The 17422-nt window shown below is 33.6% G+C and overlaps 1 protein-coding gene across 1 annotated transcript in view; it reads left to right on the forward strand.

Annotated features, from left to right (window-relative positions):
• Positions 1-17422, forward strand: part of CSMD1 (CUB and Sushi multiple domains 1) — a 1149005-nt gene that overhangs the window by 800122 nt on the left and 331461 nt on the right. The window contains exon 11 of the mRNA XM_065681530.1: positions 14155-14258. Coding sequence (XP_065537602.1) covers positions 14155-14258 — 104 coding nt within the window. The remainder of the gene's footprint in view (positions 1-14154; positions 14259-17422) is intronic.

A 17422-nucleotide genomic window follows, 5' to 3' on the forward strand; every position in this document is an offset into this window, starting at 1 on the left:
ATCACAAGGTGTGATTTTAGTGCATCCTGAGCAGAGAAGGAAACTGGGTCATTGTTCTTGTGGCTCTCCATCTCAGATTTCAGTCAGAAAAGAACTGTGAGATGTTTCATAATTAAAAGAAGGTGGGAAGCCCAGTGCAATACTCTGATTTTTTTTTTTTTTTATCATCTCGCTAAATACATAAAGATTGCAGATCCCACAGAATCAAGTTCAACAAATAGATTTTTCCTTCTAGTTTTGCTACAGGCCAACGTGGTTGTTGAAATTGTCTACATTTTTCCCGCAAGTGGGGAGGAAAAGATAAAAATTTAATGACTGAAATTTTGCATAATGTCAAAGACAACAGTACGAAATTTGGGTAGCATACGATGGATGGCCCAGAATTTTTCAGATACTTTGATTTTATTTTTCATTTGTTTGGATTCTAAAGTATGTTCTGATTCATCTGACTTCATAATTTTACTCTTAAGTAGGTTTTGTAAAGTTTTATGATTTCAGGTAACAAGTATTAATTAAATTATTTGTACTATCAAGGAAAAGAATTCTGTGATGGGAAGTAGATGAGTGAAAGATTATTTGTAGTTGATAGCATGTGACTGAGATATTGGGAGGTCTAAACATCTTTTGGTTTGCTCATTACTGCTTTGTTTTGTAAAACAGTTAAAGTATTTTTATAGAAAATTTATTGGAGTAAGTTATTTATATGTTATGCCCTGATTTAAAAGTAAGTCATACAGTACTGCAGAGAGAAAACTGCAGCTAAGCTTTTCTACTGTTCTCTTTACAATTCAACAGAATTTTTACAGAATCTCCTCATTGTGTATTCATTACAGATGATGCCTCAGTGAACTGACAGAAACTGTTCTTTTTCCCATATATAATTTGAATTAGATCCAAATAATGTGTTGTTCTCCAACGTGTTTTTACAATGCACTATTACTAGCATATTTGAGCAATTGTTGTGTGGTTTGGAGACTAATGACCAGAGATATCTTCACTGACTGGTATAATTTTTTACTAATATATGTCAAGAAGTGCTTACAGATACAAAGATATATAATCATGTAGATGATACAAGAATCAAGCCTATATTCCTTAAAGTCAATCATATTTACCACTTTCTCATAACACAGATAAATTTTGTGGCACAGGATGAAAATAAATGTATTTATCACTAAGATATGAGGGACATTTTCAAAATAAATAAAAAAAAAATTAGAAAGTACATTCAGTTGTGGGAGATTAGATTTTAAAGCTGAGGTGGGTAGATTTCTATTACCAAAAAGATTAAATATGTAATTAGTCTTTGTGTTGTGCTTTTTATTTTTTGGAAATTTAAACTGTAAGAACCATTGTTGAACAAGGCTCAAACTGTATGTGCTGTCATCGCTATCATTATTCTTAAGGCTTTTGGGAGAAATTGTTTTCTCACCATGATCTCTAATAGAATATTAATATTTAATAGTGTTAAATGCAAATATCTTAATAAGTAATTTCATTAAAATTCCAGTGTTTAGATTTATACTGTTAGGACAATTTTCCAATATCGTTGCGGTAGGTTGACCTTGGCTGACTGCTAGGGGGCCACCAAGATGCTCTCTCACTCCCTTTTCTCACCAGGACAGGGGGAGAAAATATGAGAAAGCTCATGGGTCAAGAAAAGGACACCTAGATTGCTCACCAATTGCCCTCATAGGCAAAACAGACCCAACTTGGGGAAGATTAATTTATTGCCAATTAAAAATAGAATAGGATGGTGAGCAACAATAAAAACTTTTTCTCAGGCCTGGCTCCTTTACATCCCATCCCACTAAATGTCAAAGAGGCGTGGAGAATGTGGCCTGCAGTCAATTCATTAACAGCATCTTTCTGCCACTCCTTCTTCATACAGTGCAGTGCCCCTCTCTTGTGATACAGTTCTTCACAAACAGTTTGAATGTGGGTCTTTCCCATGGGCTGCGGTTCATGGCTTTTGATATTCATGGACAGTAAATTACAAAGTTTGGTACCACATGCTAACATTCTTAATACTTCTTAGACTGTAAGTCATTCAGATCTCTTCGAAACAGCAAGATTGTTTCTTTTTTTGTGTTGTTTAAACTTTCATTTATTCTCTGGCACAAAAATATGCACTTTAGTTTAATACAAGGTTACTTAAATTTTGTTGTATTTATTGGGAAAAATTTCAACCTGTTTGTGAGACAATCATTTAGACAATTTCCTTGTAATAGAATGAGGTATTAGACAGTGATATGAGGATATTTCAACATAAAAATCCTTTCATATTCTGTTTACTTCAACAGGACTAGAATTTCAGCCTTAAATTTTGGCTTACTAGAATAATGCAGGGACTTATTTAGAAAACAGTTTGTTTCTGATTTCAAAAGTACACGTAGGCCAACAAGCCATGTAGGTGCGTATTTTAAAAACACAGCAGGAAGAAAAGCTTGGGGGAAAAATGAAACTTTCAGTTACTTTAAATTAGTCTGGAAATACTAATGTCAAAATTTTATACTTGGCATTTCTTCTTATTTGTAGTTTAAATACTGGGCAAACTCATTTGCATTTTTTATTCAGAATGAAGTTAACCTCAATACATTGAAATTTGTTTGTAGTATATAGCATTATCTAAAAACTGCTCAGACTTGCATGATATCTTGTTTTTATGACAATACAATGTCCATGTAATATTACTACACTCTTATTGCAGGAATATTCATTCAGCCAGTTCATTCAGTTTCATCATGTACATAAAAAGAATGCATGTGCATATATGAGCAAGTTTTTATGCTTTAACATTTATTTAAGAAGTTTTGTGTATGGAGCAGGGTCCTTCTTATGACATCAAAAATTTCAGGACATAAGGGATACAATTCATTGGGCCATTCTTAGGCGTCTGTTACTGTATAAGATGCTCAGATATTCAAGATGTCCATGCAAAGCTAGCAGGTATAACACAGAAAATTCCGTACTCCTCTGGAGAGGCAGTTAGAAGTCAGGCAGAATGCAAAGGCATCTTATATGCAGAATGCCAGAAAATATCAGAGCGGGGGCATCTGAATTTAGCCCAAAGAAGGATACATTATATCCTGACATAGCAGTTTGCTTTTGCTCTTAAGGTTCTTTTCCATATATATGATCTTCTATGAGCACAGATATATACCTGCTTTATCAGAGTTTCCAACTTGGCTGAATATGCTCAGATCTTTCCATTTTCTATTCTGAATAGCATTAAACAGTAGTTGAACTCTAAGATTGTATACTTTTCTAGCATATCAATTCCACAGATATATTTTTCTGAGGCATTTACTTCTATAAATATTTAGGCATCTCCCTTTTTCAGTATTCACTTCAGTTGCCTGGTTGCATAATGCAGTGTGATGCCAAGATCCATCACCCTTCTAAATGAAATAGTTTGTGTCCTTGGAACACTTTTGCTGTAATGACAAGAAACAAACAACCTGAAGTACTCTATATCTCAGAGAAAGCAGGTGCTTATGGACCTTTCTGCTACTGTTGACAGACTGTTAGTATTGAAGGCAACTGTCTTTAAAATTAGTTTCATAGCTATCGAATGCACCAAACATAGGCTTCACCCAACATGTTCAGCCAAAAGTAACATTGGAGTTATAAATACTTAATTTGATTATAAGGAGATAGATTTCCCATGATGAATTTTTATTTAAGGTCATGAACACAAATACTGCTTTACTATTTTGTTACTGTTATCTGCTGGATATTCCACTGGCCAACATGTCATTGCAAAGTTATATGAACTCCATCAGTGTATCTCGTATAATTATGCTTGAATTGGGACACAACATTAATTAGATTTTTTTTTTTTAATAACTAGCTTTTCTGAAGTTTGAATGTTTGTCATATTATATTCATGTTTTACGTGAAGTTAAGTAAGAAGAATTGAAATACCTGAAAACTGTTAGGAAATTGAACTGCTAAGTATGTAAATTCCAAGGACCTGACATGAATTGCCTGAAGTACTACAAAATAATAGCAGACCTGAAATTTAACTCTCCAGATTCCTATGCAGGGCTCTGTCCAGAGAACGGTCTGTGTTTGTGTAAATGGATGTGTGTCTTTGATATGTAACGATTTCTTCATGTAGCCTTTTACTTCTTGTGCTCTGTCAAGCCACATATGCGGTTTGGATTAATTAGTAGAATTAACCTATTTTTTTTAAGCACTGTAGAAAAAAAGACAACAGAGTAAATAAAATATGTTTCTTCTGCTTGAATTTCTGAGGCCAGAGAAACCTCATGTGCTCAGTTAACAAGTAAAACATTCAGCCCTTACTTAAATTGGAGCTCTTATCTGGTGATTCATGTAATCTTAGTTTATATATAACTTGCTTTTAACAAATGCTAGCTAGGAGCTTTTAATTTTCAAATTTAAAGAACAATATTTTCAGACCTTATTTTGAACAGCAAATCAGTTAGTTTAATTTTTATCATTGCTGTGCCTGTTCCACAAGCAGGTGCTACTCCCCATTTTAGAAAAAGTGCTTAAACTGTTTTGAAAAAGCTATCCAAAGATATAAGCACAGTTAGAACTATTTTTCATGAATGGCAAGGTAAGGTAGTAATGAATTCACACTTCCTGCTGCCTTTTCCATTGTTCTGTCAAAAGAAAAATAAAATAGTTTTTTGGTGTTTCTACAAAGTTTGCATTTTCATAGTTGTTTTCTACTGATATTCTGACAGTTGGAGCAGCAGCAGGAGCAAAAATGAAAGCAATATATTTGGCATTTTTCTTTGGCAGAAAATGAGAAATAGAAGAATGTGCTACTGTATCAGAAAATTATATTTGAAATTGTCCTAAAGTTATGAATTTAATTCCTTTAGTGTGAACATGTGAATGATTGTTTGTTTCCTCTGGCAATTCTACTTTTTTATTATTTTTTAATTTTCTCTTTCATAATTAAATCAAGCAGATCAATAATTCATTAAAATATGGCTCACCTAAATTTGCAAAGCATTCACTGGCCTTTGGTATTTGAATTAAAAATTAACTTTTAATGCGTTATACTACTCTGTATTTAGAAATGGCAACATACTTGCGTATATATAAAACAAAAAGAGAAGAAGGAAAATGGCTTAATGGTTAAGATGGCAAACTGAAACTTGGCATGATGTGTAGACACTATTGCTAAAGAACTTGGCAACAAGCTTCTTATTTGAGTAACAGATTGTGGCAGTTCTGTTAACTCTGAAATCATCATTTTGAGGGTTTTTTTTTTGTGTGTGCCTTCCTCTACACAAGAAACAAAACTGTGTTTAATAATGTTTTCATTGTCATACTGTGGATGTAATAAGTAATAATTTACTTAAATACACAATTATTTGTAGAACTATTTTACATAGTTGACCTACCAGTAAAAATGGCACTTCATAGTAACAAGAATTGTGTTATTCTAATTTTTGCAGTTAATTCTGTAGGTTTTTTTTCCTAACTGTAGCTTCCAGTCATTCTTATAACTATAATAATTACATATATATAATTATATATAGCATTACATATTATATTATGTATATTATACTTCTTATAACACACCCATTATGAGAAAGTTCTTCCTTGTAGGACTGTTCTAAGTTCAGTATAAAGTCACTTATTAACCTTTACTGCATTAAAAAAACCCACTGATTTTTCTGAAGATTATTGCTTTCATTTTCTTTTAATGATCCAAAGTTATTCAGCCTTAACTCACTTGCTGAGGAATGACTATGATGGGTACATCAAATACATTCAATTTAGACACTACAGAGCTGTACTGTAGGCAACCCAAAGAGTACAAAGTGATGGGAGAAAAGGCAATCTAGGTTTGCTTACTTGAGCAATGTCTACCTGGGACAAACAGCTGGTGATGCTCATTATAAAACAAACTGTTGGATTTGAAATTTGAAATGAAGGTTATTTTTAAAAAATTCTTGTGATTATACTATTCTTCTTTGTTTTTTTTTTTTTTTAACAGCATCAGCACCTGTTATTTTATATTATTACTATTATTTGATTTATTATTACTGCTGTTTGCTTTTGATCTTTATTTATTTTCCACCAGGTGTGGATACTAGGTTCATTTTCAAGTCATTAGTGGGCGATAAATGGAAAGTAAGTTATCAACAATGAGAAATATAAATCATAATGCCAATATCGAAAAATAAGTAAATTTCTTTTTATAATTGCTTTTCAAGTAACTGCAATTGTTGGATAATGGTAGTATGAAAAGCCTTTAACATTTCTTTGAAATAAGAAACCCAAGTGTTTTCAGTAAATTTTCTGTCACTCAACAAAAGCTGGAGGAATTTTCAGAATAGGCCCCTTTTGGCCTAAACTTTTTTCTGTTTTAAGACAGATCATTTCACCTTGTAAGTTATGAGCTCCTCATTTAGCATCTTATTAATTACAGCTGTATCTGTGCCAAATTATGAATAATCCTGCTGTGATTAATGGTTTACACTTTAATGGCTTTGAGTCAAAAGTAGTAACTTTTTTCATAAAGGAATATGAGAAAAATAATATTTTGCTGTTTTTCCTTTATAAAATACAATCTCAAGAGTATCAGCTACCCTATCATTTCACTTGTTTAAGAGGAAAATTAGTCATTAGGTATTCTAAAACAATTTATGATTTCTAAAGTGGTAACAGTTTTACATATGTCGTTTGTAATATTTAAGATATCTTCATTGAATGTCAAGCAGATTCCTTGGCATGATGGAAATGTGCATGGATACATTTTTTATTTCCTTTAATAGGTTAAGATAATGCTGAGTCATCTTTATTATCTGGAAAACAGTAGATTGTCTGTAATTGGAAAACATTTTATATCTAACTTTGTAAGCTCTTGCTAAAAATTTTATTATCTGGATGCAAAATTTGCCATGAGTGACATGAGTGTCATAGATGGAGTCATGCATTTCACTCGCAAGAGAGAAGCAATAGTATACTTTATTGATAGAAGACAGTGTTCAATGGTAAATGTAACTGTTTTAACAAGATTTGATGGTGAGGTACACTTGATTATTTACTGAATACAGGACAGGGTCAGACAAAACTGTTATGGGACCTGCCCATTGAGTCAGAGGGTTCAGAAGGGACCCCTTGCATTCTAAACTGCTTCTCATAGGGGAGTTCAGGTGCACCTGGGTCCTGACTAAGTCCCAGACTTTTCAGTGGTTTATGTCTAAAGGATTATATATGCACAATCAATCCTTTATATCACTTGGCTAGGATTTCAAGGTTTCAGTGCTCTTACTCCAGTTCACTTACTGAGTACCTGATATTCAGCTTGCTGCCATGCAGGAGAGCTATTGGTGGAGCAAGATAATTGACTCATAGTCGTATTCACATACTGACTATAGATGTAGTTTCTTCCAAAATTGGTTTGACAGACACCTTGACTAGCATTGTGGTTATGCGGGCACATTGCTCAAATTAGCCTTTGGTTATTGTAGTGTTGTCTGTCTCCCCCAGATCTGTCTTGAGCTGGATGTAGCCATCATGACCAGACTCTTCCATTACAACCTCAACTGGCCGTTATCACTTAAGCAGGGTTACAGGAAAGAAAAGTCAGGTTGCACCACCACAATTATATATACCCATGATTTATATTTGGACACATTTTATGTAAGCCTTCAGGTACAACTGGTGTTCTTAATTTTTTGCTATGTATAGTATCTTAGGAATGTTGTCAGACATATGGTATAGCTTGGGCCAGTCTGACCACTGAGGGATATTAGGCAGAACTGTGAAAATAAATAAACAAATCATGTTGTATGTAAGTATAAATGCACTTTCAACCTGATAATCTGTTTTCAAGGTTAGAATTTTCATTCTTCTTTTCTTACATTGATGAATAATGTTTCAGTTCAGTACATATTTGAAATTATAATCACAATTAGTCTACTGCTAAATTGTTTATGATTTTGAATCCATCTTCTCTTTTAATTATACAGTTCTTGGCTCTTGTAGATGAATCTTTTAAATGCTTTTTAGAAGAAATGTGAAATATTCTGTGTCTACTTAATGTAAAAAACCCCACCTTTTCCTCAAATACATATTTAAATAACAATTAATGTAAATCCCATTCTCCACTTGTATTGCATACAAGCCCCAAATTGGGTAAACTGTCGTAATAACAACAAAAAATCTCAAACATTCCAGAGTCAGTAATTAAAATAAAAAAGGCAAAAAACCACCAAAACCAAACAAAACCAACAACAACCACCTGCAGAAAACCCCAGCAAAACAACAACCAAACAAAAACCCCCAACCTTTCTCTTTCTTTGTTTTTTTTCTTTTTTTTTTTTTGTGTTTAATTTTTAGTGTGAGTAAAGGTGGAACGGCCTGTAGAGGGAGGTATAGGTTATGGGCACTGATAAGAAAATTTGTGGGTTGAGATAAAGCCGGTTCAATAGGTAAAGCAAAAGCGGCACAAGCAAGCAAAGCAAATCAAGGAATCCATTCACCACATCCCATAAACAGGCAGATGTTCAGCCAGCTCCACAACAGCGGAGCTTCATTGTGCCTAATGGTTACTGGAGAAGACAAATGCCAGCATTCTGAATGTCCCTCCTTCCTCTTTTTTCCCCTAGCTTTTTAATCGCTGATCATGATGCCATATGGTATGGGATATCCCTTTGATCCTTTGGGTTCAGCTGTTCCAGCTGTGTCCCCTCCCAGCTTCTTGTGCACCCCCAGCCTACCTGCTGGTGGGGCAGTGTTAGAGAAGGTCTGGAGGGTGTGCAGGCACTGTTTGGGAATACTGAAACATCCCCGAATTATCAGCATTGTTTTCATCACAAATCCAAAACACAGATCCATACAAGCTGCTATGTAGAAAATTAGCCAAAACCAGTACAGGCAGTCACCGGGTTCGTACTATCTAATGGACCATGTTCGCAAGGGTGATGGTTATAGGCAATTGAATTCAGGTTATAATTAAAACACCACTCTCTTTGCAGGTATGTTAGCTTCTTAGGTTTCTGCTTCAGTTACTGGTATATCAGGAAGTAAACACAGCAAATGTTGAGAGGCTAGCAAGAAGCATAGCTCTATAGGGACCATTAAGTATCCCACATCTCTTCTGTGACCACCTAAAATGTTGTAAAGTTCCCAGTATATTATATAATAAACTTATCATTTAATTAAGCATTTCCTCTGATGGTTTTTTGTTTGTGTTTTTTTTTCCATTGGTGACATAAGTGAACTGAAACACAGTTAAAATTTACATTCTTGCAAAAAGAGATGCTTAAGAACTGTATTTTCATTGTTCCCATTATTTTAAAATGTTCTGTATTTGTATAATACTGATAAGAAAAAGGAAGTGCCTTACTTAAAGAATCTCTGCAGAAAATGTCTTTAGTTTTGCTTAAAAAACTCACTCATATTTCAGAAATTTTTCCCATATATATTTTCTTCATGCTTACTGTTGCCATGGTCACAGTATTGTCGTCATATTTCTATAAGGCATTCCTCTGTATTTATAACTTGTACCTAAAAATAGTGATTATCCTCTGACACAACAATTTGATATGGATATTCTTGTAGTTTTTTTGAGTTGATGAAAAGGAGATGTCTAGTTTCAGATTTTATCATAGAATCATAGAATAGTTAGGGTTGGAAAGGACCTCAAGATCATCTTGTTCCAACCCCCCTGCCATGGACAGGGACACCTCACACTAAACCATCCCACACAAGGCTTCATCCAACCTGGCCTTGAACACTGCCAGGGATGGAGCACTCACAACCTCCCTGGGCAACCGATTCCAGTGCCTCACCACCCTAACAGGAAAGAATTTCCTCCTTATATCCAATCTAAACTTCCCCTGTTTAAGTTTTAACCCGTTACCCCTTGTCCTGTCACTACAGTCCCTGACAAAGAGTCCCTCTCCAGCATCCCTATAGGCCCCCTTCAGATACTGGAAGGCTGCTAGGAGGTCTCAACACAGCCTTCTCTTCTCCAGGCTGAACAGCCCCAACTTCCTCAGCCTATCTTCATACGGGAGGTGCTCCAGTAAGATTTGTGAATAAGAGTTACTTGTTTTTATTGCTGTTTGTAGACAATGATCTATGTCTACATTTCCTCTTCCACAGGACTTTGGGCACAGTCACAGGGACTTTTAAGACTTCAGGGCATATCACTGAAGGAGGAGTGGGCTAGGGAAACATCACCTTTTGACATTGCTTCTGCAACATGTTCTTTAAGTGAAATAAGTGCTCAAAAATGTGGTTTAAAGTTCTGACTTAAGCATCTGGCTTGTTTCTTCAAGATTTTTTTTTTTCTATCTCAAAGACTATGAAATATTTCCATATTTATGCCTGTAACAATGACTTCTTTCACTTGCAAGTCCCTTTGAGTATGAGGTGTCTGTAAAAGAAATGACAGAGTTAAAAACATTTGCATGATCATCTTACTTTCAAATTTTAGAGCAGCACAAAGAGGATGCAAAGTAGAAAAATGCTATTATATTTGAAGCTAATATGTCAATGAAATGGAGCAACCTGCAACAGTTGTAAGCAGCTTTCATCAATAGTCTTTATAATGAACATATTTTCTATTTATGATTTTAGAATTTCAAATTAAGGATCCTCAATTCTGTTTCCTTATTCTTCACATATTTTCCTGTAGTTTTACTGAGGTAACCAACTGTCTCACTTCAAAGAGGCTCTGCTTATTTCTTTCTTGTTTATTTGTTTTTATAAGATACATTTCCGTTAGCACAGGGGTGCTTTTTTTAAATTGTTCACTTGATCTTCTTATAAGAGACATTGTACTGGTAGCTCTCTTTTCTTCTAGCATCTTAAAATTTACTGCTTTCACTTTTCACTTTGTATTTATTATATTGAACAAATAAATTTCTAACATATTTAAGAAAGAATAGCATAGGTCTTAGTAGTGAAAAGAATGTATACACCTAGTCATTTTGGAAATGTCACATTGCCATGTTTCTGCAGAAACTGCTTCTTTCAGGAAGAATGCCCATACAGAAGAAATTTCTGTTAGTACAGTTCTGGTGCTGCCTTTCCCCATTACTTGATATGACAATGCCAGCAGAAATATAAAGTGTGTGAGTGGCTAGGATAAAGGAAAACACTGAAGAGAAAAGTAATTGTGCTAGACAATTCACTTGCAGAGCTTCCATATAGGTACCACCTTAGGTGTCTCACATTTTTAAGCTTTTTGTTTTCACAGTCTATTTGTCTAATCATAAGTAATCATTCTGAATTGCTTATAAGGGAATTTTGTCTAGTTCATTTCATAAAGCAAACAGGATCATTCTTCTGTAAGAAGTATAATCAATCATCCAGAAACAACTATAATCGGTTTGGAAGTAATTTTTGTGTTTCAAGTTTTCCATAATGAAAATTAACTATTTTATTTATTTTGATCAGTTCAGAGTAGGCATACTTAATGTTGATTATCAAATTAGCATTATTGGGGGCAGGGGGTGTAATTTCAAAGCAACATTAAATCTGGAGAAGCATCTTGGAGCTGCTTTTCTTCACCGGTATATAAATCAGTATTATTTAACCACAGAAGGGTGCATTCTTGCTGATATTAGTTCAATCCTTATAAGTTTTCCCTATGCTATATACATACCTGTATCCATGCAAAATGTGTCTTAACGGTCTTTCTCAAAAATAAATGAACAAACAATCCTTCCTCCTAATGATTCCTCTGATGATTCAGAGCTTCATTACAGAGCAACTAATTTTATCTAAGTATACCTATGTAAGCATTAGTCTCTCACAGATGTCTGAACTCCCCCCATAGTCATTGGAAAGGACAGTCTGGCCCACATTCATGTGAGGTGTGTTCTGGGTGCCATTTCCTGTTCACTGACTGTAGGAGGATTCATTATTAGAGTGGGTGCTTAATTTTTACATGGAAAAATTCAGGTTTTGTGAATCAAATCAAAGGAACTTATGTTAGGTCTCTTCACTTTCAAACACTTGAATGTCTATGCAACACATTTTATGTGTTAGCACGGAATAACAGTGTGGAAGTGAAAATAACAAGATCTTAGTTTAGTAGTGTCTAATATTTCCTCACACAATTTTATTTCCCAATAAGAAGCTTTTCTTGTGATGTTTCCTGTATGCTTAACTAGGTCTCTAAATCTTTCATTGTTGGTTTATATACAATTACTTTTTTTGCAAGTTATTTTATTATTAAACAAGTGAACATTCACATTTGTTTTTAAATTGTAATGTAAACGAGATTGTGACTCTAACCAAATGGAGCATATTTAAATAATACATTACCGTATTTTCTCATGGAGTATTCTGAGGTTTCCTGCCCACATAAAAGAAAAGCTGCATTAAAAGTCTTATAAATGTAGTTATTTTTATTGCCAGAAACAATTATGGTTTTATGCTTCTACATATTTTTCTTGCTTTTCTTTGGTTTTATTAGTTTTGATTTGCTATTGAATTTTTGCATGTTAACCACTGTTATAATCTAGTAATACTAGAAGGTACATCAGGAGCAGATGGAAATGTATATTACTTATCTGCAGCATATTGCCTGAAATTCTTGTGATTATGGAAACATAATGTAGATAATGCAGTATACTTTATCTCAAAATTTGGCAGGTCTGCAAAATGTGATGTGAAGGGCCTGTATTAGATCGCAATACAAAACCTCTGACCTACTGTCAAAAACTATATACATATATTTTTTTCATAGGTATTGATGTCCTAAGACCATTCATGTTTTCTTTCAACCTCCTTCTTTTTTGCTTTTTAGGGACAGTTAATATTAAGTGCACTTTAAAACATGCGAGGTGTCTTAGTCCTGGAGTCAATTTTAGCATACTTTTAAATGCATAAGCATGCAAATAGCAGGGGTATGGTAGAGAAAGGTAGAAGGTATGAAGATATGAAAAGCAAGGCATGAATTTACAGCAAGAGGCAATATATTATCTTAGATCAATGTATATTTTATCAAAAACAAGCTTTTATCTGGGTTAGAAACTGGAGCAACATAGTTCCTTATCTGCTCTAGTAGTTTAAATTCCTTCCTGAAGTTTATAGAAGTAGACTTTCCCTTCCAACACAGACAAATGAGATGTGCTGGCTTTCTTTTTGAATATTGAGAAAGCTTAAACAGCTAGCTTAGCTTGCATGCTGCCTTTTTACAGGGCTGAAATTTGAATGAGATTATTCCTGCCGTGATCACATAGGAATAAGCGGACAGAAACCATTGCTTTTCAGCTGTTGCTGCCAAAATAGTAGCAGAATATGGCTGATGTAGAAAGACCAAATCTGACCCAAATATTGGTTTTGGCCACAATATAGAAAAAAACATTAATTGCGTCTTCATTCAGTGCCTGAAGTTGTGTGAAAGTCTCCCCAGGGGTATCTGCAAAGTTTAGTATAATGGTAAAATGAATAATTTTGTGGATAATCACTGTGACTGTTTCTACCTCTGTATCAAGTTGTCTGCAGAAATCATGGTTTCAAATTATGAAAAGGTACTCTGTACATATGTATACATAAATATAACCTGCAACTACTTCTCCCCAGTACAGAACTCTAAAAATAGTGCTTGTTTTAGAAGTGTTCTTTTGTGCTGTCTAAAATTACGGTTTCAGTAAATTAGAAATACTTTTTCAAACAATTCTGAGGGATTTTTAAATTTCTGGGTAATTCATTATTAGACATTGATTGAAATCATAGTTTAGTATTAGTAATTTATACAAGGATTTTTTTTGCTTTTGTATTTCTGTGCACTAGCCTCCTCCACCTTCTTACGAATTGATAGTTCGTACCTGCCATTTTTTTTTATTCAATAATGCAACTGACAAGAAGGTTTTAATTTCATTTGCTTCTAGTAATATGCTATTTAATTTTGAAATAATATAATAAAAAATGCTGTCTATACAAAGTTTTCAATAATAAGAATAATCGTGACCAGTTAGAAGTGATTGGCATTTTCAGTATATATATTCTTGGTATAAGAAAATACAGAAGTTTTTCCACTTCTGCTTTTTCTATATTTCTTTCTCAAATCAAATAAGACTAGCTGAAATCACGAATGAGTGCTTCATAATTTGGCTTAAAAATAATTTAAGACTAGAATAGATCAAATAGCCTGTGGGTATGTTTTTCTATAACTGACTTATTCAATTTCAATAGGTCATAAAGCTTGCTTTTGAAGAGTTTGAACTGGAAAGAGGCTATGATACTCTTACTGTTGGAGATGCTGGGAAAGTTGGTGATACCAGAACAGTGTTGTATGTGTAAGTACAGAACTTCAAATTTTTTTCTTACGATTTGTTGTTACATGCTTTTTCTGGATCATGAGATACCTATTTCACTTTTTAATTTTAATGTATGTGTTTTGTTTATAGAATGTTTGCTTAAAATTCAAGTACTATTCAAGAAAACTGTTCATTACAAAATTCACTCCAGATCATTAATAGCATTTCTATAGGCTTTTATATCTAACTAAAAACTGCAGAGAGCTGAGATCAGGCATAGAAATCTGCTGGACAAAGACAAAGACAGTATTGAACATACTTGGTAAAAAGAATTCATCATCATTTTATACTGTGAAGGTCTTCTAATTCATATAAATAATTTAAATGCTTGTTACATAATTGTAACAAATGAATGCACTTAACACCCGCAGAATTTATTTTAAATTAATTAGAATATGTTTGGATGGACAAATCTGAGCACAATAACTTCATTAAACACTTTTGTTTATGGATGTATGATATTCGTTAATAGCTACTTTCTGAACTGTGATATTAAAGGATGTAGAACACCATCAGTTTAATTTGTGTTAAAAGCTAAGACTGGCAAATGATTAGATTGTTTACAGGATGTGTGTGTTTCTTGTGTTGCCATAGCAAGTAGCTGCTACTGAGTAGATCGAATTCCATGTTCTGAGTCTATTTCCTGAAAAAGAAAATATGGCAGGGGGGTTGGAAGTAGATGATCTTAAGGTCCTTTCCAACCCTAACTGTTCTATGATTCTATGAAAATAAAATAAGAAAAAAAAAGTCCTGGTTTAAGAGCTTAGACTTTAAGTGAACAAGAAGAGACATGAACTGGAAATGAGACTTTCAACACCTATGCTTATTTTTCTTGTATTTTGCAGAGCAGTTAAATATTGCAAGAAGCTATCTGGGGATGTTAATTTAACTGCTTGTGACTAATCAATGGGTTCTCAGTTTCCCTTTTTGTACTAGGATTCATTTTTACTTACATGGATCCCAAAACACCTTCAAAGTCAAGTTTTTGAACTTAATAAATTGGGTATGCCAGATTATTCATTCTGTTTCATAAAATCACAGAATGAATTAATGGTTTGAGTTTGAAGGCGATCATCTAGTTCCAAGCTCCCTGCTATGGGCAGGGATTCCTTCCACTAGACCAGGCTGGTTTCTCAAAGCTCCATCCAGCTTGGCCTTGAACACTTTCAAGGATGTTTGTTACATTCTGAGTACTTCAAATATCAAAAGTTTGCCTTTTCAAAAGTGCATATAAAATAATTTATCAGATTTCCTTTCTATTTGAAAGAATTTAGCCTTTGACTATATACTCCTTATTTATTTTCCAGGACTCCTTAAAATAAAAAAAAAAACCAAAAACAAAAAAACAAAAAAAAAATCCCTAAAATAGTCTTAGCTCATATTAATTCCTATTTTTCCTATCTTAAGAAGGCAGGCCCCCATAATCATGTCACCTCCTATTTTTCACTTAAATAACATTTTGAAGATCTATGTAGCAGATACCCACATCAGAATCTATCGTTGGCATTTCTGGCACTATTACAGTTTTTCCACTAGAGGTGGAGTACTTCTAGCCCTTCCTTCAGTATGATTTTTGTATTAAAACAGAACCGTTTTATCCTTATTACTCTATAGCCCATCACTTAGGATTACAGTACAGTGTTGGCCGTTCCATCTTTACTCTAAATTGTATTTTTGATGAAAATTAGGTCTATGCAATTAAATTTATCTGCCTTTTGGTTGCAATAGTTTACACATTAGCATTACCCTGAAAATTGTTTGAGAATGTAAATGATAAATAACAAATACAGTGTAAATACACAAAGGCCTAAGTGTGAAGCTACTGCATCACAATAATTAGTAATGAATCAGAATTTTTACTGCGACACTTCTTTTAGCAGTTACAAGCACTGAATTGTATCATGCATTCTGAAATACTTTAAACTGCATCACAGATATGCTTAATTTCACTTGCTTTTGAAAAAGATCTTCTGTAGAAGAAAAGTAACTTTTCTCATAAAACACTAGATCCACTTGTAGACTACATTATCATGAGAAAGCTCATAACTAAATGTCATAGTGATTTTTCTTGTCAAAATTTTCTATCAATTGGTTTTAGTAACTTCTGTCACATTTAATGAGTTTCAGCAGCAACTTGCAGTTTTTTTACTATGGGAATGAGGAAGCCTATAGCAAAGACTTTTCTGGCTAGATTTAATTTATTAATTTCTCAGGATCTCTTATAATATAGCTCCTATGCTAAGCAAGCTTCTGTTGGCAGCTTAAATGCCAATTTTTGCAGAAATTCTACTAAATATCACAATACATGCATTTGATTCTAAAACTTCATAGCTTTTGCAATTCAGTGATTTGAACCATTTTTTTTTCCATATAAAAATTTCATTTCTGATATAGAAGCCTCAGTGCCATGCAAAAATTTCCGGCTTTCAGAAGCTAAGAGCCCTCAAGGTAGTTGGCAGCTATTTCTGGGTGCTTTATTGTAAACTTAGTACTCAAACTTTACAATGAGTTTACTTTTGCCACAATGTTTATAAGAAGCCAAACATCCAAGAAACATTGGAAACTGACTAGTGGTAGGTCAGTAAACAGGGGACTTTTAAATATTTGATGGGAGCAAGATTGAGGGGAATAAGTAGGGTTACTGATGTTTAAAAAGGAAAATAGTATAAAACTATCTAGCTCAAATTTAGGTTTTAGAAAAGATTGGAAAATTAATTAGAAAAAGTATTTTAAGTTCATGTAAATAGCAATGAGATGGTATGAAACCCAATATAATGCAAAGCAAATAATTTAAAATCAATTTAATGCATTTCTGGGAGAGTGGCATTTTGGGTAGGAATATGGGTTTGCTGCTTTTTGGGGGGTTTTGGGTTTTTTGTTGGTTTTTTTTTTTTTTAGATTATTAAAGCATTCTAATGATAGTATTTATAGTAGACTTTTTTAAAATCATATCACCAAAAGCTTAATTAAAGGGGATACGCACACATATTTTACTTTTTTTTTTTTTTTCCAATTTTTTCCTCTGTAAGCCTTACTTGTTGAAAATTTAGCAGTATTATTTTATGGGCTAATCATGCCAGGATGGTAGTTCCAGAAATACAGCAAATACAACTTGCTGAAAAACAACCTATATATGTTTAGGC

This window comes from Lathamus discolor, chromosome 5, assembly GCF_037157495.1.
Source record: "Lathamus discolor isolate bLatDis1 chromosome 5, bLatDis1.hap1, whole genome shotgun sequence".
NCBI classification, from domain to species: domain Eukaryota; kingdom Metazoa; phylum Chordata; class Aves; order Psittaciformes; family Psittacidae; genus Lathamus; species Lathamus discolor.